The sequence below is a fragment of the Dermacentor silvarum genome, chromosome 1 (assembly GCF_013339745.2).
Source record: "Dermacentor silvarum isolate Dsil-2018 chromosome 1, BIME_Dsil_1.4, whole genome shotgun sequence".
NCBI classification, from domain to species: Eukaryota; Metazoa; Arthropoda; class Arachnida; order Ixodida; family Ixodidae; genus Dermacentor; species Dermacentor silvarum.
The window spans coordinates 247,244,800-247,267,519 of record NC_051154.1 but is presented as its reverse complement, the minus strand read 5'-3'; the positions used below and the strand labels follow the sequence as shown (position 1 = coordinate 247,267,519).

General features: G+C 46.9%; 1 protein-coding gene across 7 annotated transcripts in view; it reads right to left on the bottom strand.

The window, feature by feature from the left end:
• The window catches only part of LOC119437021 (cytochrome P450 4C1-like), a 212,154-nt gene extending 189,849 nt beyond the window's left edge, over nt 1-22,305 (bottom strand). For all 7 annotated transcript variants that reach the window (XM_049660223.1, XM_049660228.1, XM_049660227.1 and 4 more), the window contains exon 1: nt 22,055-22,305. In XM_049660223.1, coding sequence (XP_049516180.1) covers nt 22,055-22,289 — 235 coding nt within the window. In that variant the 5' untranslated portion in view covers nt 22,290-22,305. The remainder of the gene's footprint in view (nt 1-22,054) is intronic.
• Between the last annotated feature and the right edge of the window lie 415 nt (nt 22,306-22,720).

Genomic DNA, 22,720 nt, shown 5'->3' with positions numbered 1-22,720 from the left:
TGTTATATCATTACCATATAGCAAAAACAATAATGGGCCCAGGATACTTCCCTGGGGGACTCCTGTGGTTATATTCTGGCAAGTAGACGCGTGGTTTCCTATCGTCACACGCTGGCATCGATATTGCAGGTACGTTTTTAGGAGGAGCGCTGCGATTCCACGAATACCATATAATTCCAGTTTTTCCAAAAGTATTTCATGATTGATCCGATCGAACGCCTTCGAGTAGTCTACAAATACACCGATGCACAATTCTTTGTTTTCAATGGACTCAAGAATTAATTCTTTTTGCTTTAGGAGAGCTATTTCTGTGGACCTGTTAGGTAGGAAGCCATACTGCGATGAAGTAATCAAGTTAAATTTCACGCAAAACTTCATTAGTCGCTTATAAATTATCTTCTCCAAGCCCTTGGAAGAAATGGGTAGAATCGAAATTGGCCTATAGTTAGACATGTCATTTCTGTCACCACTTTTAAAAATCATGCTGACTTTAGCTACTTGCATTAGTTTTGGAAAGTAACCTGAAGATATTGATAAGTTATTTACATAAGCCAATATTGGGGTTATTATTTTAACCACATGTTTAACTGGAGCTACCTCAATACCATCAATATCACGTGGTTTGCTGTTTTTAAACGAGTTAAATATGGCACATATTTGGGCCTCATTGGTTGGTTCAAGATACATGCTAGAAGGGTTCCTGTGGCATATGTAGAAGAGTACACGTCCATACACTTTTATGTTTGTTTCCTTGTATTTATCCTCCTGTCTTTTTTTCGCTTAAAATTCAGCCTTACTAAAATTTTGACTTCTGAGCACAGAGCACTGCGATTTACGAACGTACAAAGAGCGAAAGAATGATTTGGGCGTTGAGTCGCTCATTTCGAGCCAGAAGGTTTTCTTCTGAACGGCGAAGTGTGCCATGACTGACATAGAAAAATCACCGACACAGTTCAACGCGTACAAAACTAAACACAATATAGCGCATCTCGTGGCAGACTTGTGCAGCTTATATATATATATATATATACGAAAGTTGTGGGTTCGGCTCCCACCGGTGGCCAGTCTTGTCGTCCGCTTTCATTTCCCTTTTATTTATCATTGCTACACTTCAGTTAAAAACTACAAATAACTTCCCCTATGCTTTCCTTGGCTTCATTATATTGTTACGGGAAGGAAGAAACGTACTGGTTTTACAGACGGGTTTTAATGGCTACGCAGAGAAGCGAAAACCCAGAATCTTCTTTGTCGTCTCCCAAGGCACCAACCATGTCTTCTTCTTTCCACCTTACGCACTGTGACATTACCCCCGTCAGAAGAAGCACCTTACTGGTGCGACTCACTGGTTCCAGAAAGGAACGGTTTGAGGCGGCTGACGTGGACGACGTCAGATAGAGGTGAAGGCACGGTAGCATCCAGAGGAGACACTTCATATGTGACAGGCGTCACCTGGCGGAGGATGCGATATGGGCCGTAGTATCGCGAAAGGAGTTTCTCCGAAAGGCCGACACGTCGAGATGGAGACCAAACTAGCACAAGATCACCTGGTTCGTATTCGACATCGCGGTGGCACTGATCGTAACGGCACTTCTGACGTGTTTGGGAAGCAGAGAGACGAAGACGGGCAATCTGGCGTGCCTGGGTCGCTGCGGTTATAACATCACGAGCGTACTCCGTCGGCGAGTCGAGTGTGGTCGAAAGAAGAGTCTCGAAAGGCAAGGTCGGTTCACGGCCATATAGAAGGTAAAAGGGCGAATAACCAGCTGTGTCGTGGCGCGAGGAATTGTACGCAAACGTGACAAATGGTAAAGCAGTGTCCCAGTCGCGATGATCGGAGGAAACATACATCGCGAGCATGTCAGTTATTGTCCGGTTCAGGCGTTCAGTAAGACCGTTAGTTTGAGGATGGTAGGCTGTAGTAAGCTTGTGTTTAGTAGCACAGGATCGAAGTAAGTCGTCGATGACTTTGGCAAGAAAGTATCGCCCGCGATCGGTGAGAAGTTGACGAGGTGCGCCGTGGTGTAAGATAACGTCGTGAAGCAAGAAGTCAGCGACGTCTGTAGCGCAACTGGTGGGAAGGGCTCTTGTAATGGCATAGCGGGTGGTATAGTCCGTAGCGACGGCAATCCACTTATTTCCGTCGTTTGATATAGGGAATGGTCCGAGAAGATCAACGCCAACGCGAAAAAAAGGGTCGGTCGGTATATCCAGAGGCTGCAGCAGACCAGCGGGATGTACAGCAGGTCGTTTTCGGCGTTGACACGACTCACACGCGGCGACATAGCGACGGACGGAGCGGTTGAGACGGGGCCAGAAAAATCGTCGCCGAATTCGGTCATAGGTCCGAGAGACGCCAAGGTGTCCAGCAGTGGGAACGTCGTGCAGTTGCTGGAGTACAGTCTGCTGAAGATGAGACGGAATGACGATTAGCAGCTCGGGCCCGTCTGGGTGCATGTTGCGGCGATACAGGGTGTCATTTTGTAGTACGAACATGTGAAGGGATGGGTCAGACGGGTCAGAGAGCAGGCGTTCGATAAGCTGCCGTAACGATTCATCGCGTCGCTGTTCAGCCCCTATGTCTTTCAAGGCGGAAAGCGAGAGGACGCAGATCGGTGCGGCATCCACTAAATCGTTCGGTGCATCGACGGGGTGACGAGACAGGCAGTCGGCGTCCTGATGTAAACGACCCGACTTGTAGACTACAGTGTATGTGTATTCCTGAAGGCGTAGGGCCCAGCGACCGAGGCGTCCGGTGGGATCCTTGAGGGAAGAAAGCCAACAAAGGGCGTGGTGATCGGTTACAACCGTAAATGGTCGACCATATATGTAAGGTCGGAACTTGCCCACAGCCCAAACGAGGGCGAGACATTCCCGCTCAGTAATCGAATAATTGCGCTCAGACGGGGAGAGGAGGCGGCTGGCGTAGGCGATAACGCGGTTGTGCCCACGTTGGCGTTGGGCTAAAATTGCGCCGATGCCGTATCCACTGGCGTCAGTGCGAATTTCTGTCGGAGCAGAAGCGTCAAAATGGGCGAGAACAGGTGGTGTGGTGAGTAGCGTGATGAGGCGCGAGAAAGAAGTCGCTTGTTCAGAGCCCCAGCAGAAAGGAACATCTTTCTTGAGGAGGTCAGTCAGGGGACGAGCAACATGCGCGAAATTTTGCACAAACCGACGGAAGTAAGAACAAAGACCGATAAAGCTGCGAACATCTTTGGCAGAGGTCGGTACAGGGAAATTCTGCACTGCACGAACTTTAGCGGGATCGGGGCGAATGCCTGACGAATCGACGAGATGTCCGAGCATGGTTATTTGGCGGTGACCGAAGTGGCACTTGGACGAGTTGAGCTGCAGGCCAGCGGCGCGAAAAACGGAAAGCACAGATGAAAGTCGTTCAAGATGGGCCGCAAAAGTTGGAGAGAATAAGATGACGTCATCTAAGTAACACAAGCAGATGGACCATTTCAATCCACGCAAGAGCATGTCCATCATACGTTCAAAGGTCGCCGGGGCATTGCACAAGCCGAAAGGCATTACCCTAAACTGATAGAGGCCGTCAGGTGTAACGAATGCGGTCTTCTCACGGTCCATTTCATCCACGGCAATTTGCCAATATCCGGAGCGAAGGTCTATTGATGAAAAATAAGTGGCACCGTGAAGACAGTCCAGAGCATCGTCGATCCGTGGAAGCGGGTATACATCTTTCTTGGTGATCTGGTTTAGATGACGATAGTCCACGCAGAATCGCCAGCTGTTGTCCTTCTTTTTGACGAGCACAACAGGGGAAGCCCACGGACTGGAAGAGTGTTCAATAATCCCTTTGGCAAGCATTTTGTCAACTTCGCTCTGGATAACTTGTCGCTCAGAGGGCGACACCCGGTATGGGCGTCGGCGAACAGGTGCCGCATCGCCGGTATTTATACGATGCTTCACAACCGTAGTTTGACCCAAAGAGCGATCGTTCAGGTCGAAAATGTCGGCGAAGGACTCGAGGAGGTCATGGAGCTCTGCGGCGGATTGGGGGTCGAGGTCCGGCGCAATCATCTTTGCAATGTCGTCGGCCGGGGCAGATGCAGAAGGCGCAGAACGAGCACTGGTCGAAGCACTGGTTAGCTTCTTATTGCTACAATAAGAAGCCAACAAACCGGGTGTTCGAAATTAAGCTTTACGGAATTTTTTAAAATCGCCTGTGGCATGGTAGCATAATTCTTATCGTTGATCTGGGTTATTCGAAGAGGCGGACATTAGTAGCACGAGAAACCGAAACACATATTTAACTTATTACCAAAAATTGACAAATGAACTTCTTAGATAATTACTTTAGGACACATATTGCAATTTACGAACTGTATCCGGTGAGCTTGTCAGGCGTATCCACTTGTAATGAATTTCTAGAATAACCCCAGTTCAGAGATTTCAAACTCGCCGTAAAAATGCACGATTGTTCCACTTACTTTTTTACCAAAATGCTGTTTTCTACATTGAAGCACAAAATTAACTGGCACGTCCATGTATTTCGTCCGACACTTAGGCAAATAATATCTCGAAACTGGTGTCATCCCGGAATTTTATTTGAAGGGGAGCATTTCATTTCAGGGGAGCAAAGGAAAGCATAGGTTAAGTTATTCGTAGCTTTACAGCGCCAGCGTTAAGGGCCCCGTGTCGCAGAAAATCCGGCGTCGTGTCGGCGTTGGCATAAGCACCGGTGTCCGTGGCGGAGAAAATCATCCTAAACTCCCCCGACCATACAGGCCCTCCGCTTGGCGCAGAGGCGTTAGTGAACAAAATTGAATTTCTCAAAGTAAAATCCGTCAGAAAATTGTAAAGTACGACTTAACTACAACCTACAGACATGATAGCGTCGGATTGTAATTTGATTGTATGAGATTGTACTTGGTTACAGGAAACTCAAACACAAACCCCTTTTCCAGCATTTCTACCATACCAACAGCGGTGCGCCCGGGTATGTTACATGCGTAAACACCATCCAGGTGGCACTCGCTTCCTCGGCAGCGTAAAACGCTAGCGGCGCACAGAGGCGAAGGTGGAGAATAAAAGAAAGCTGCAGTTGCCGGGAAGCCTGACAAGCATTCAGGAATCTTTGAATGCTATCGCGTTCCACTCTTAAAGGCGAAGCTTAAGCATCCTTCAAATTTTGTAGTATATATACATATATATATAAATATATATATATACATATATACATGAGTGCATTATTTAATTTTAGGTAATTAAGCCACTGACATTAATAATTACCACCTCATTCTGTGTCCCCCTGGGCGCATAACCTCACTGTTGTGGTATATATATATATATACATATATATATATATATATATATATATATATATATACAACAGGCTGCCTCAGAATGTCTTAGGAATCACAAAAGTGAAACTACTAAGAGTGATGCATGCACCTTTCGCCACTCAGGATTTCTTTCATGTCCACAGTTTGTCGAAGAGCGAAAGGTTCTCTTCGAAGGACTGCAAACGTAAAACGGCTCCGTGCACAACCGGAGAGGACTTCTCTTCGGGCCATTACAACGGATATTCAGGAGGCATGTGCTTTGCCTCCTATTAAAGTGTCTGAGTGAGAGTGATTTGTCCAGAGAGTGGTGAACTTTTAGCAACGCTTGCTAATGGCCACCAATCGCTTGAACACCAAATTTAATCCTTTGAACCGGGCTACGATTCGCGCAGCTTCTTTTTCTTTTTTCCTCTTTGCCATTCAGGAGAAAACGCATCAAACAAGAACGAAAGTTACACCAAGTCAGTGCTCCACGACAACGGTGCGCTCGAACGGCCTGCGTGAACGAATCCGACGTTCTTGATCGCCCGGCGTCGTTAAAGTAGCAACAAATCACGGACACTTGCTGGTACCGGGGTCACATGAGCGATAGCTGCACCCTCCCGTAGGTCGCTTATTGGTATAGTGAAACAGCGCGCTCCTTTCTGACCTGCATCATCAAGCTTGAAGTGTAGCTCACAAAATCACCAACATAATTGCTGCCATGCCGCGTTGATGGCACTACCGGGTCAGGTACAGAGCCTAATTAGTCCAGAGCGCGTTTCCGGGCTGTGCTGTTGGCGGAGCACGAGCCGACGGGCGAGTGGGAATTCTAGCTATCTTGCAACACGGTAAGTAGGCCCTTGTAAAAGGTAGCGCATATGCATGGCAAAAAAACAAAGAAAAGAAAGAAAACCCAGAAAAAGAAAAAATAAAGAAAGAATACAACTGAATTGTGGGGCTTTGAACGCTTGAAATCTTTATCATTGAAGAACAAGACACAAATACACGTTGGCGAACTATTTTATCTGGTTAGTCGTAATACAAAATATTTCCCGAGTTGCGCAAGGTGATGGCGAAGAAAAATGCATCCTATCTATCTGCGCAGATAGTGCTGGTATTTCTTTTTTACAGCGAAAGCTGTATATGGCTAGGCGAAACGAAAAACCGTTCGCCACATGTTTCGATAAAGGTCTCCATTGGCTGCGCCGTCAGTTACGTCGTTCTCTACGTCGCACCCAAGCGCGCGCGCCATTGGCAGCGCCGTTAGTGACGTCGTTCTCTGCGTCGTACCCAAGCACGCTCAACGCCCCGGCGAACGCGTTCCCGCCATTGCCACGTTGATGCTGCTCTGCCCGCAACGCCGCTTCCTCGGCTCGCCGTTGTCGCATGCGTTCGATATCTCGAGTTAGTGATATCTCGTCGGGGTTAGCCGCATCCGCCCGCCATTGGCGCTTGCATTCCACTTCGCGATTTCAACGTGGACGTTTCGTCGCAGCCGAAGCCAAAGTGCCGCTCGAGACACTCCCGCCTAAAACGGGCGTTGGCCCCGGCGAACGCGTTCCCGCCATTGCCACGTTGACGCTGCTCTGCCCGCAACGCCGCGTCCTCGGCTCACCGTTGTCGCATGCGTTCGATATCTCGAGTTAGCTCGGCGTCGTGGTTAGCAGCATCCGCCCGCCATTGGCGCTTGCGTTCCACTAGAAACACAAACATGTAACCAATAATTGAAAAACGCTTCAACACAGCATCAGGATTAACCCACTGTTAAACACCGGGGCCGCAAGTTTCAGCTTCGCTGGTTAACCATCTGTACGGAGTGCTTGGGTGGTGTTTTTTTTTTCTTCTATCTTTGCTGACTTTAACAGGGACAACGTGTATAAATACAGAGGGAAAGCAGTAGTGTGCTGAACTGGCTGTTTCGTGATTGTTTTGGAGGGAAGCGAAGAGCCCAAAGACGGGATGAGACAACAGACACAGCATTGACTAACAACCTTTTTGTAAAAGGGCCTTACTTGCTTTGGGTGCTCACTCCGAAGGTACTCAATATCGCTAGTCGGGCTCTTGATAAAACACGAGACATCCATGCGCTGGATGGCGAGCATCTTCTGTAGGTAAGATCCAAGAAGGCGTTGCCAGGTATATAGCGCGCTCGGAGACGATGTCTCTGAATGGGTTGCCTTCTTCGTGGATTTTGACAGAAAAGAACACGGAGAACACGTTTATACTTTTCGCGGACATCGCGAGGTTTGCGAGCCCTACTTTGCACGTCTTATGTACCGGGTGTTGCTATGAAGGCTTTAAGTAATATTTATAAACAGAGCCGTATTGAAATAAAAAGATGGTTCCTTCGGAGACATGACGTCAATGGTGCCGACCACGGGGGGACGGGTGATACGTGGTAATTAATCGCTAATTAACAAGAAGCAAACATTTACTATTAAACTCTAAGTTTCAGCGGGCTCACGGTAATCGGGAAATTCAATCAAACTCTCCATACAAGCCATATCAACTTTGGGATCTAGATAGCACGGAGAGTTTGCTTCAATTATTCCTTACGCTTAAGCGGTGATTGATTGATTGACTGACTTATTAATAAAGTTTAATGTCCCACAGCAATAGCTAGGCTATGAAGGGTGCAGTAGTGGAGGACTTTGATTTAGTTTTAACTCCCTGGGGCTCTTTAACGTGCACTCTCGCAACACAGCAGTCTCCTCATTCAAGGGACTTCTGTCGGTGATTGTATACGAATCACGACTCCGTTAATGAGGTAGAATCATGACGTGGGCGCTCACGAACAGCTCTGGTGACTAAGCTGAACCGGCGTACGACATCATTTGAGTACTTGCATTTATATCCGCGGCGGTGGTTTTGTGGTTATGGCTTTATGCAGCTCAGCCCGAGGTTGCGGTTTTGATTCACGGCTGAGGCGGCCTAATTTTCATGAGAACATAATGTAAAAAAAAAAAACGATCGTGTACCGAACATTGCGTGCAGGATACAGGGTTTTCTTGAGAGGACTGCAAATTTTTTTAAAAGACTGCCTGTGGTAGATAGCTCAATTATAGTCCTTCAGCTAAATAACTCGAAGAGGCGGACATTATACTGGCACGGGAAATCGAAACGCATAATTGACGAATCAACACAATTTCTCTAGTTAAATTTCCAACTAATTACATTACGACATAGAATGGAATGTACAAATTGTGGATGATGAGGTTGCAAGGCACATCCACTTGGAACGACTTGTCAGGAAGACATTTTGAGATATGCGCCGTCAAATTTGCGGTATGAAAACGCACTGTTGTTACACTTACTTTTTTAAATAAAACACCGTTTTTACGCACTGAAGGCATAAGAATACCTGGAACGCCAATTCATATCGTCACACACTTCCGGAATGACTAAAAATGTGGCGAGTTTAAAGAAAGTACTGCCTTTACAATTGTTTTGCGCATTATATGGTTCTGAGGCCTTGAGCAACCCGATCAACCAACCATGTACGCGCAGTGCCGACTGAAGTAACTGAATGGGCTGCAGTCCTGAGCTGCACTCGTAATCTCTATTGGAACAAAATCAGTTAATTGGGATTTAGTGGCGCAAAAGCGACTAAGGCTATGCTGCGCCAAAAAGGCTGTCAGGAGGCATTTCAGGAGGCATTTCTGTGACACAATTTTTTGGGGAAACAAAATGCACAACCCGTGGGCAAAATTAACATTGTCGCTGGTGCTCATAAGCGCAAGAATCTTTGCATATACAAGCTTTGTAGTAAGGATCGTGTTGGGGCGCAGCATAAAAGAAACGGCGTTAGGGGCAAGGTAGTGCGACATTTAAGATGATTCACCAATGGCCCTCGGAATCTTCAAACCGGCACTGGTTATGACATTGCAATCTTGCGATGCAACTCCGACATTACTGAACAATTCCAAGGGTCAAAGACAGTCGTAGCATTTTTTTTTTCATTTACGTAGGCACGATGAGACAGCCCAACGATTCATAGGTAACTGCAAGTTCGTACTTCATCTCTGACGTCATAATGGAAGGCTGACGATCCCACTAAAACTAGGTTTCCGAAAAAAAAAAAACCGCAGGCAGTGGGGGGAAACGTGATCTGGCTCCAACTTCCCCAGTGATGGCTCTGTCTTCAAAATTGCAATTAGGACAACGCCCATACATTCATGAATTAGAATGTACAGAACAAAGTTTCGGAGAGCATTCAGCTGCTGCATTTATGCAATATTCTGCTCCCCCTCCCCCGCAAAAAAGGAAAAATAAAAAAATACCCCATTGTACAGCGCTTGCTTGCGAGGTTTAATGCCATTTTTTTTAAAGCGGTAGCGTTAAGGGCCCCGTGTCGCAGAAAACCCGGTGTCGGTGTCGGTGTCGGCGGCCTCGTCCAGCAAAGAAAATAATTCCGAACCACGCAGGCCCTCCGCGTGGCGTAGAGGCGCTGGTGATCTAATTGAATTTCTCAAAGTAAAATGCGTCAGAAAAATCACAAAGTACGACTTAACCACAGCCTACAGGCATGATAGCGTCGGATTGTATGTAAAAAAAAAAAATTTCCGTAACTTCCACTGGAGGCCAATGCTAAAGAGACAGCGGAGCTGGTGGGCACCTAGCTAGTCCTGGCTTTTGGCCTAGGCTAAGCACTACCAAGTCATCCCCAGCATTTCCCGGAATTTATTCATTATTGATCGATTATCGATTAGCTATTGATTGGCTACCGATTGGCTATCGCAAGGTATTGGCTGCGTATTTGGGTTAGGCTAAGCACTACCAATTCATCCCCAGCATTTGCGGAATTTATTGATTATTGATCGATTATCGATTAGCTATTGATTGGCTGTCGATTTGCTATCGATGACTGACTAAGCTTAAGTAGTCCCAACCATGCTTACCTTGACCTAGTCAGGCTCAGCTTCGCTAGTTCACAGGGGTATGTGCCATTGCTCTTGGACCCTTTCTCCTCTACCGCCAGGATCGGCCCACATTTTCTGTTTACGCGTCACGGACTTACGGCCGGCTTAAATAGCTCCGCTGTTGTTATACGAGAAAACGTAATTCTGCTACGCCGGAACTCGAACACAAACCGCTTTTCCATCATTGCTACCATGAATTTAGCGGCGCACCCCAGTCGGTGGTCCTTGCAAAAACGCCATCCAGATGGGGCTCGCCTCCTCGTCAGCGGAGCGCCGAGGCGAAGGTGCCGAAAAACGAAAGCTGTAGTTGCCACGAAGCCTGACAAACAGTCAGGGATCTTTGAATGCTATCTCGTTCCACTCTTAAAGGCGAAGCTTAAGCGTCCTCCAAATTTTTCAGTCAAGTTTTGCGACAACTGTATGTAAGAAGCCAGGGACGCTTATAGATGGCGTACATATCTAGTTGTTTTTACACCAGGGCGCCTAATTGGTGTATAACTGCACTCTATGCGCAGCAACGAAATCCAGGATTACTTAATGTGACCCATGCAACATTCTAATATGTATAGGACGCGTGCTTGGCAGACAGGCTAGAATTTCTTCCGGCAACCATGTAAGCCATGAGCGGCAGGCAGCGTTGCGAATGTCATTGTGTCGCGTTTCTCTGCGGAATTACTGCCTACGTGGTCCATGAGGCTTGCCGCACGAGTCGCACTTTTCCTTATTGTATTATTCATCGCCCTTTCGACGCCGCATTCGAGCGTCGCTATTTCTTCCGCACTTAGGCTGTTTGCACTCGCATTATAGGATCTGACCCCGTATCCTTGACTCGCTGCCTAGTGAGCCGTTCAGTTTACACACTTTGCTTCTCCGTAGGTCAAGGCTGCCTCATGCCGACTGGCGGAGCACGCGAGACCGTCCGCGTAAAACTACCTTTTTATAAAGAATGCTCCGGGTCAGTAACTGAATGAAGCTGTCTTCTTTTCAGGCAAAGCGTCTTTAAGCGCGACTCCGGCTTCGGAGGAATAAGAGTCTCGCCTGTTTACCTTTTTCTAGGCTTCTCTTTCTCTGGCTGTTGTGAAGAGCTGGAGACTTGCGTCACTTAATACCAGCGCTCGTCGACTAATGAACGCGCGCGTGACGTAATATTCCGGCACATACAACACTCTTACACCACTGCCAATGCGGCTAGCGAGACAGGCTTCGTACTTCTACCCCATGTTTATGCAACGACTCAAGTCTATAGCGTCGCGTGATTTTTCGTAAGCCTATAGTAAGCTGCAACGTCTTCGCAATGTATTACGGGCAAAAAAAAATTACTCCGGTTGAGCAGAGCTGTGTCTCTATAATTTAGAAGCTATACGAAAGGGACAGAAAATGAGATGCGTAACATATAATACTTAATGCGAAAGTTCATACACCATTATTCATCTATTTATTATTTAAATCATGACGGAACGAAATAATCCCTGAAAACGTTAAAGTCTCGAGTTTTACGTGCCAAGACCACTATCTTATTATGAGGCACGCCATATTGGGGGCTAAGGAATAATTTTGACTTCCGGGGGTTCTTTAACGTGCACCTATAAGTCAAAGGACATGGGCGTGTTTGCATTTCGCCTCTGTGGAAATGAGGCCGCCGCGGCCGGAGTCTATAGTCCACGACCTCGAGCTCAGCAGCGCAGCGGCATTGCCCCAGGCCTACCACGGTGGGTGCGAAAAAAAATACAGACATTTTGTGCAGCATTTTGTTTCCCTGCCTTTGCACAAGCTCCTTTCTATTTGTTCTAAGCTTTCTGCTGTTTTCCCTCTTTTTTTTAATTGCTCATGGCAGAGTGACCTTCGCGTAAGAACAGCGTCATCTAATCGCATAACGTAACTGCGCTCGTCGTAACAATTCAGCAGCGCTAACAAAGCCGTGGTTTATGTTCTCTTGCAATGTCCTCGCTTTAGCATCCAAAGTGCTTTCTTGAAATATATCCGCATGTTCTGCCGCCGTTTGAAGGAACCGTTGAAGCTGCGCTAATCTTACGTACCGCCAAGGCTGAAAGGAAAACAAACGCCCGAGTCCGGCCTCCAAAGCCACTGAGTCTGTCCGGCGGTCGACGACAGCCCAGTGTTGCCCCGTGAATCTACGCACCGCGCTTGCCGCCCATTTTTCTTTATTTTACCGTCATACAGGCCCGGTGACGTTAGAGAAGCAGGGACAACTCTAATTGCCTTACGCTCTTCGGGCACGGGCAAAGGGCACTGCTATTTTTGACAGAGTGTACCCCCGTTAGTGCGTTGGTGCTGAGCTTGCGGCTCGGAGAGAACGGGTCTTAATCTCTCTGCTAGCAGAGGCCTGTGGCCTTATAGCTCTAGCGAATGGAAGCTGCCACGCTCCCCGGTGACTAGGGCGATGGCCTTTGAATTTCATCTCGACTGCACCTGGACGACGTCGTACCTTCTACTCTCTGGTAAACCGCACGTCATTTCCGTCACCCGCTGGGCTACTCCAATCTGCGACTTTCTCTCCTTAACCATATTCAATGAGGCATAAATATTTTAGCACTGTTTTTTTAACCGCAGTGTGCATAACAACAACAACAACAACAACAACAACAACAACAATAATAATAATAATAAAGTATTTCAATGAAGAATTTCATTTCCCCTAAGCCGTCCTTGCAATGGTTTCATTGTCTGTTGGCTTCCCATGCTGTTACTAGGAAGAAAACGTTTCAGGGAGTGAGCACGCTCCACAACCGTCCTCAGCCGCGACACTCGCGACAGAGCACCTCCCATTTCGGATGCCAAAAGGGAAACTCCGCTATCAACACGGCTTCCCAACCACAGCCACTTTTGTCCCACTGAAACTGTAGAATTAGGGTACAACAAACGTGGTAACGAATGAATTACGGTGCAGTGGAGTAGGCTTATTTTTCTCAAGTAAAACCTCTATCTTTATTTATAGGCAGCTAGCAGAGCGCACGCTGTTACTTTAATAAGTAAATTGTTGCTATGCGATGTGACTAACGTGCCAAGCGCCTCAAAGGGCTATAGCTCTCAAGAGGGAAGTTGCTAAATAGGGGTGTTACTCTGCCTTACTATGCACGTGGCTGTGGACTATAGTGGCTAGAACATTGGAATCTGGAGCTGGCGGGCTCTGGTACGAAACGTACCATCTTCGAGAATATTTGTCACCAGAAATGTGAGACATGAGGCGCGTGATACGCCTAGCAGGAGTCTATGTAGGCGTCCGCTCGATGGTGTGTAACTGAATGCGCAAAGCAGTTAAAAAAATATTGAATCTCTCTAGAAAAAATTGGCCGGTGAAACCATCCTTTAGAAGATGAGTGACAACTTTAGTGCGATTAGCAATCTACCTTATGAGTGGTGCGCAATTGTTGGTGATACGTTATGCGAAAAGTGGCGTATACCCAGTGACACACACCAGTGACCCAAGTACTTCCGTTTGTAACGTTCGCATACAACACCGCAATACAAGCTACAACGGGATTTTCACCTTTCTTCCTCCTATATGGACGGGATCCATTGCATACCATCGACACTCTCCTTCCATACCATCCTGACGCTTCCGAGTGCCCACCTGTGTACGAAGCTGCCCGACAAGCTGAAGAGTGCCGCCAGCTCGCGCGCACGTTTGCGTCACAAGAACAACAGCGCCAGAAGGAAGGACGCGCCGACTCACTGCCCAGTCCCATGTATGTCCTAGGGTCTCTTGTATGGCTGGCTGTTCCTTGCCAAACTCCAGGCCTTTCCTCAAAGCTCGTTCCAAAGTACGAAGGGCCTTACCGCGTCTTGGAGCGAACGCCCCCGGTGAATTTTCTCATCGAGCCACATTCTCCATCTGACGACATGCGCCGGCATGGACGTGACCTCGTCCACGTGGCGCGTCTCAAGCCCTACCATGACCCTCTGCCAACCACCTCTTAGGTCGCCAGGATGGCTCTTTTTCTGCGGGGGCGATTGTGAAGAAGAAGACGCGCCTCCGTCCAGCGGCATCGCCAACGCTCGGCCCGCTCTGCTCGCGCTGTTGGTCGCTGGTGTTTTTGGAGACGGTGCTCCACGCTGCCTCGCCGTTCTTGGAACTCGTAGCGTCCTTGAATTACACCGCCAATAAACCTCTTCTCAATACATACATACATACATACATACATACATACATACATACATACATACATACATACATACATACATACATACATACATACATACATACATACATACATACATACATACATACATACATACATACATACGTACATACATGGGGTCCTGAACAACCCCCGGGGTTGGTGAAAAAACATAGTCCGCGGACAGCATACGCTGCTACGGACATCTCAGCCAAGTTTTACAGTTTCTAAAGCCGCCAGAAACGCGGCTGCTATATGCCAATAGCTGACGTCAACCAAGAAAGCTGTTTGGATCAATACGCTTCTTCCTACTGTTACTGTGTATATTCATTGACGAAGTTTAATAACCAGGCCGAACTTAAGCTGAAATTTGCTTTCGAATTTCGCTAATAATTACGTACTTCCGGAAGAATCCGACTATCGTCTGCTCACGCTCGGCAGCGCGCGTAGGAATAAACTCTGGCCACCTAGTTTATCGATGTCGTAGCCATCGGGTCTTGCTAATTTCGACTGGTCTTGAACGCTCAATTAGCCTTAAGTCACGCGAAACAAAAGGTAAGACCACACGCACGCTTGCCAGCGCGAGCCGATTCCTGACCCCTCCTGGTGAGACGCCTTGGCAAGCTTATTGATAGCGCTTCAAAATGCGCAAGTTCATGTGGATACTATCCGTCGGTCAAGCTCGTGAAGGACAAAGCAGACAAAAGCGCACTCAAGCGCTGTCGTGCACGAAGCAAACGCTGCGCATTCGCACTGCTGTTGCATGTAGCTGCGGTGTGCTATAGGTAGCGTAGACACCGCGGGCGCCGCGGGGTGCCGCGATGAGTCCACTGGCTAAGCGCTCTGAGGCTCGCTGACGACAACCGCGTTTGGCTTACGTTTTGCTTTACGTTTGGCGCGTCGTTGGCGCCAAAATCGGAAGTAGTGGCGTCTACGTCAACATCGAAAATCAAAGTAGAACTGTGCGCCACGGTCACATTTAGAAGGCGGAGCGTTGTGGGCACGCCCCGCTCCGCCGTAGCCTTCGCAGCACAACGCATTGAAGGAGCGCAAGCACCGCGAAGGCCGTGTTTGATTGCCAATAACTCTGCTTCTACTGAATGCTTTGAAGTACTTCTTGCGGCGAAGTATTTCTTAAATAGCCTATTTTAATTTCAAATGCATTTGTCCACTCCGATAAAAAGTGGTTCAGGGCCCCTTTAATGCATTAAAAAAGAATTCCTGCAGACCTCATCTCATGACAAATGTAGACGATAATGCGATTAGCATTGAACCAATGTAGTGACACACTGTACTGCCATCTCCGAAACGCGTCATGTTTGAGGCGAGTGTGCTGCCAGGCTCCTTTCTTGCGCTTCATAATCAGGTTGATTTCTGACTCTGGGGATGCTGTTCCATCTAGCGGCGCCGCCGCGAAGTCCGCGTGTGGCCTCCGAGATGCGTGCCGCAGTGCGCTGAAACGTCGGGCCGATGTGCTTGAGGAACCCGTGTGACGCGGATCATTCCGCCAGCGCTTCTTAGAGAGCTTCGATTTTTTCACTGTGGTACGTGCCCATTCCCTTACGCAGCGTGGCGCGGACGCCCACTGAGAGAGGGAACTAGACGTCTCGCGGGGTTCACTTTTCGCCATCGGCATCGGGAACCTGTGCTCCGCGAGACAGACGACGACACGCCTAACTCCGGGGAGGTAGAAAATAAAGATGTGTTTTGAAAGACAGAAGTTCGCACTTTCACTAGGATTTCTATGGCCCCGAACGACTATCTTCGGATTAGCTTTTATGCTTTCCGCTAGAGGTTCTTTTTTCTTGAGGAGTAGGCTTCGTCCAGTTGAAATCTGAGGTATCCCAATAAAAAAGTTCCCTATACAGCGAGAATGGCTATATGCATGAGCTGGTGCGAGCTCATGCATATATCTATGCAGTCCTCACAGGCGCCTGCTTGCTTTGAATAAATGAATGAATGAATGAAACTTCAATTAAAACTGCTTCTAGAGTGTGGATCTCTCAGTTTCTTTAGTGTTGGGAAGGCTAGTGCCGGTGAGCTAGTCAATGTCCAAATGCCTGACACCGATCACGGTCGCGGCGGAGGCATTTTTGGCGTGGCTTGCTAGGTTTCTCGTCGGGGAGCCTCAGCGGGGTGTCTCGGCGCTCGCACGGGTTCATCGTGGGTAAGAGCGAAACTAGAGGCGCGGCGTTGCGTGGCAGAGGAAAACTACACAGGAGTTAGCTGCGTGCTAACTGGTGACCTATACCGGGTGGCGGGTGTTTCAGCGAACACTTTCAAAAATTCTTTAAGGTTGCCTGTGGCAGATAGCACAATTCTAGTCCACGAGCTGGTCTACTTGAAGAGGCGGACATTACTTGCACAAGAAATTGATATGCATAATCGACTAATTAACAAAAAATCACTAATTATTTTTTTAATTAATTACCTGATGGCTGGTATTTCAATTTACAAATTGTAGACGTGGAGTTCGCAATGCGGATCCACGTCTACAACTCGAACTTTGTGGAGAAATGCACTGGCGTTCCAGTTACTTGCTTAACAAAGCTTTGCTTTATGCATTCAAGCACAAAAGTAACTGGCACGCCAATACAATTCTCCGCAATGTTCGGGAAATAATATCTCGAAACTGGTGTCATCCCGAAAATTCGTTCCGAGTGGATTCACCTTGCGAACTCCCTGGCTACAATTTGTAAATTGCAATATCGCCCATCAGATAATTAGTTGAAAACCTAATTAGTGATTTTTTGGTAATTAGTGGACTATGCATTTCAATTCTTTGTGCAAGTAATGTCTGCCTCTTCGAGTAGACCAGCTCATTAACCAGAATTGTGCTACCTGCCACAGGCAAAGTGTAAAAAATTTTGAAAGTGTTCGCTGAAACACCCTGTACAAGCGTGGCCTGCAGGAACTAAATAAAGTTTTTCCAGTCCAGTCCCATGGTGGGGTTTTAACCAAAGTCTCCCTGAGCTGTTCCTTATGCTCTACTGACGAAGCCGTAGACGCATGCATGCATGGTACGACATAGTAAATAAATAAATAAATAAAACATTACCACTCTTCTTTTGTGCACAGAAATTCTTTGAGACGTTTGAAAGTTAGCGCGCCAGTGTCCTTATTCTTCCCCATTGCAGCTAACGCTTTGAGATTCTACATGACAATCCAAAGCCTTCTGGATAGGCCCAGTTTACCTAATGCATTACACCTTCAGTATCGGCCCAGCTAGGCGGCAGAAAGGACGTGCCAGTTGTTTAATGTTGGGTAACGACACTATAACCAGGAGCAATACACACGTTTGCGACGAAGTTTGCGCAAAACCGTTCGTCTTGCATTTATGTCTGCACTGGATTGCGAGGTGCGGCAGTGCAACAAACGCACAAAATAACGACGTTTCAACTAGACAAGAGAACAAAGAACACATAGACAAGCAAAGTATGGTAAAAAGCGTGCAGTTTAAGATTCGCTTACTTTGACAATCACCTTTTATGGTTCCTGAACAATTTTGTTTAGACTCATGACACTTAGTGCAAGCAGCTATTGCCGTATAGATTATGAATGGGCCACCACACGTTACAATGAAATACATTGCATCATCCTGCTCGCATTTATACACATGAGCAGTGATCTAAGAAGGAATCTGAGTTGCCCCCATGAAACAATGCACGGCTCATTGCTGCTAGGGCAACAAACTTATGCTAGTACGAATCCTTTTCTGAGGTTCATCGTAAACACTTGTGGTTTACACATTCAGGTTACTCTTAAGGAAATACTGTGTAGAAGCGCTACTGATAAAAAGTGAAAACATTAAGTGTTCCTACAACACTGTAACTAAAGCATCCTGTTACTGTGCATTTTAGTGAATTAGCGAATGTTTTAGCGCATACACAGGGTGATGGCTCATGTGCTCCAACATTGTGATTGCCTGATGATGGCATTGTGATGCCTGATGATGGCTCAAGTGCTCCAACATTGTGATTGTAATGCGGTGTATATAATACATTCATAAAGAAGGAGCCGCACTGGCATTATATGCACATAATTTTCTCCGTCTACCCAGCCTGTTTCCTCTCATATATTTTTTGTTAACGTGCCTAAACTACAAATAACGGCGTCATTGAAACATGCGTCCGCTTAGAATGCAGTGTAATGACGCAGTTTAAACATACTCCTGTAGGGAGAGAAATGTTAAGAAAGAATATCTAAATTAAGGAAATTTACAATTGAATAAAAAGACTTGCAAAAAACTGGCTTCGAATATTTAATCTTATACCCAGTGTATTCTAAAGAAAAATAAGAAAATTATCGATACATCAGTGCAAATTTAGCGAAGTTCACTGTGGAAGAATAATGTATTTCGCAAGCATTTGGATAACAATTATGCATGGGCACGCTAATGATGCAAAGGGCTTGATCAGGTAACTGGAAGATATCGCGCAGTGAACAAACAAACAAACAAACAAACAAAAACTACTACTCCACGTGTTAGCTCCGAGACTGCGGCTTTTCTTTACAGATGCGGTACTCAGTATTTATTGTTGAGATTGGCGAATAACAGACTTGAGGAGGCCGTCTGAGGAGATTAAAGACTTGAGGAGGTCATTTTTTTCTGCTGGATCAAATAACCATCCTTATACCGTGTTATCCGACCGTATACACCCACATTAAAAGTATGTAATACACTTTTTCAGAATCGAATACGAATCGAGGACCACAGGATTCGTGAACAAAATTGCCAATTCTCTCACGCCCCTAAATATTACGCTTAGCTTATACGTTCACGCTACGTTCAGGACAAGGGTTGCGGTTACATGTGTTCTTATTCCCTGTCGTGGCAGCTGCTTTTGATGGGGGCAAAATACAAAAACACTCGTGTACTTAAGTGCACGTTAAAGAACCTTTGGTGGTCAAAATTCTACCGCAGCCTTCCATTACGGCGTCTCTCATAGCCACAGTGTTGCTTGCGAACGTTAAACCTCGCGAACCAATGTGCCAAGTGTAGCAGCTTGACAGCGCAAGGAAGTAGCTCCCCGGGGCTTCCTCCCTTGCACGCGCGAGATCAAGCCACTACCCTCGGCTCACCCTCGCACGCTTTCCCTCGCACCTACGGCATACGGTTTGCGGCCACGGTGTTATCGCACTTTGCCTTTACACGCGGAACATGACGGCGACGCCGACGGTGGAAATGCGAATTTCTATCACAGTAAAATATTTGGGTCCCTTTCTTTTGAGCTTTCAGCATTTTTACAGCATCAAGTGCGTCTCTGAAGTAAAGAAGCAGTAGTAACACGTGAACGATAAAAAGTTATCATGTAATCACGTCAAACAGCGCCAGAAGGGAACTGACATGAATAACATCTATTATTCACATAAAAAGAAACAAAAAAAAACAAGCATAATAGCCGACACTCATGTGAAAGGAAGTTTGCTGCCGACCCTCTTTCTTGTATGGAGCGCCCGGAGCAGGTAAATAAATTAGGTTAGGCGTGGAAAGGTAAAACTATTTCGTCTACTTTTTACGCTATTTATTATGGCAGTGGTTTGTAGCCAGACGCCACATCTTTCATTTCCCTTTAGAGCTTGCGGTTTTATGTGTTTTGGCACTTTACAGCCACGCGAAATAACGTTCTCCCACAGAATAAGACACATTCTGTGGCAAAAAAACTGCCTTAAAACTATAGAGAGAGAGAGAGATCTCAAATTCTTGCACAAATCGACGCTCTCATTATATTCTTAAATGATTGCATTAGGTCGATAGTGAAGCTAGGCAATAGTCAAGGCGTGTCCATGGAGTACAAATCCTGCGAGCGTCACAGCTTTTCCGACCTCCATTCCCCAAACGTGCCACTAAATGCATTGGTGTTCTAGTCAATATATTCGCAAAATGCATTATTTACGCCCTCTAGGAGAAGTTTACGCAAAATATTAGAAAAAAATTCAATTGAAAGGCAAAACACATTTTTTCCGTTTTAAACTAATTTAAACTAAATTTTGGGGTTTCACATGCCTAAACCACAATCTGATAATGAGACACGCCGTAGTGGATCACTCCGGATTAATTTTAATCACCTAGATTTCTTTAACGTGCACCTAATTCACCTGCCTACCACTTGCTGTAGGCATCTGAGATGTAAGCGCAGAGGGTCCTTCAAGTGTGATCCCAGCCGCTCTCACCAATCTCTCAGTAACCGTCGGGAAAGCAAGACGGACACGGAACCACATTCCTTTCCAGTTGTGGCGTAGTGAATACATCGCAGGCAAAATAAAAAATAAATATTCATGAAAATGTATCATAAATCGCGAACAGAATAACGCATGCACAGTGTAATCAAAACAAACTGTTCGTCAGACGCACTGCGACAGCGTCACTGTTCGCCCGACAGCTAGCTCCAGTAGGTAAATGCCCGGTGGCTTTTGTGGGTGTCATTCTTGATTAAGACCGACGAGGGAATCAATAATTTCGTTCAAGATTAGCTGCACCAAAATGAACGTCTGCGAGACAAGCATAAGGTTACTTCCTGCTTCACAAAACGTCTTTCGGCATCAAAACGACGACGACAGCTTTGGGCAATTATTCAGCAACCATCCTTCTTAGAAACACGTATGGTGCGTCAATTAACCAGCTTGTTGCTGCGGCAATCCGCAAAGCAGGGGAAAAAGGAAATCAAGAGAGCAATGGTCTTCACCTGAATGTAGCACGAAGTCCCAAAAAGAAACACAAAAGAAGTTTCTCAGCAGGAAAATTTTGAAATTGAAGAAAAATTTTGTCCTAGTCGAGGGGGTCGAACTCAGCCCAACCGCTTTCCGGGCAAACTTACTACCAACCTCCAAAACCAATCAGGAGTTTCGCCGATATCAAGGTCAGGGCGAAGTAATCAAGAACTCGAAGCGAATTAATAATATTTACCCTACAGGGTTCCACGGAAATCCGCACGTCAATAAACATTCAGAGAAAGTTGAGAAGAAAAACGGGGGGGGCAACCGGCCGGCTTCGTAGCATAGAGCTACGAAGGTTACAATCAGTGTGTTTGGAAGCGTCATGACATGTGCTTTCCTACACAGCATTTAGAAAGCTGCAGATAATTACGCAAAGTTTTAAAGCTTGGCGATAAGCGCTCTGAAATCAAAGGACTTTGAAAAAGTACATAGAAAGCGAGCGCACAACCCAGGCAACCTTATTAAAGATATGGACATATTCTTATCCGCATAGATGCTCGAAGAAAGCCACGCTGTTTGGTAGAGATCCGCGTAAAACTGCCGGAAGTAAAATTTTTTCACAGTGCAAGATTTTTTTTCTTCAAGTGATACTCAAAGCGATCACCTGAAAAATTCTCGATGCGACTTGCATTTTTCGTACTGCGTTCTGACGTCCTTTCGTGACCACAAGATGGAGTTTGTGGTTTTCGCCGTGATAATAGAAAACGCTAGCGCAACAAGACATCAAAGTTAGAGAGCTCTTTCGCATTTTGGAACGCTCGTTTTCATATTTTTAAACTAAAAGAGCAACTTCCTTATATTTAACCTAACTTCATGTCCCTGCGGAACCGCCGCGACCAAAATGAGACAAAGTTGGCAAACAATGGGGAACAAGGCACGCGGCGACGCTGCTTTCGGAAGAATGCGCCAATGTTTTCCAGCGGACCACATCAGGCACCATCGGCGTGGTGCGACTGTTCAGCCAATGTCGCCGCTCAATGTCGGTACTTACCCGTGCCTGCCGTCTTCTGCGTGATGACTGAGCGCCTAGATCGATACATCTTGAGCATGGTCCAGAAAGGCACAGCGTCCGGTGGGCCGGGCAGAGGCTTCAGAGCTTGTCGCACGTTCCACCACTGCCGCACAACGCCGAACAGCCATGTCACGAGGCAGAGCAGAAGACTGTACGGGATCCAAACCCGCACAAAGTACGCGAAGAAACTGAAAGCCTCGGCCGTGGTCGCCATGGATTCTGACCGCGTGCTGCCGTCGTCAGGCTCACTGTGTCACGCGGCGCTCAGTCGGCGTCACTCTTAAGAGAGTTACGTGGAACAAGAAATGGTAGTGCTTCGTCGTGGTGTAACCCTTCGCAAACGGGGCATCGAGAACTGCATTACGAGCGTTTCATCCTCCCCCATTGCTTGTCTTCTCACTGGTCTTCTCATTCACTCTGTCTAGACGAAAAGCTTACCCTCCTCTGCGAGCCCTCTTCCACGAAGCAAGCCCTCCACCCCCCCCCCCCCCCCCTTTCTCCACTCCCCGGCCGAACTTTTTTCCTTTCATTCATTCGACACGAGAGCACCCCCTTCAAAGAAACCCCGCAAAGACGGAAAGCTGGAAGCGTTCGCTTGCGGATGGGGGAGCACGCAGCTCACGCCTCCATTGTTTAAGAAGTGGG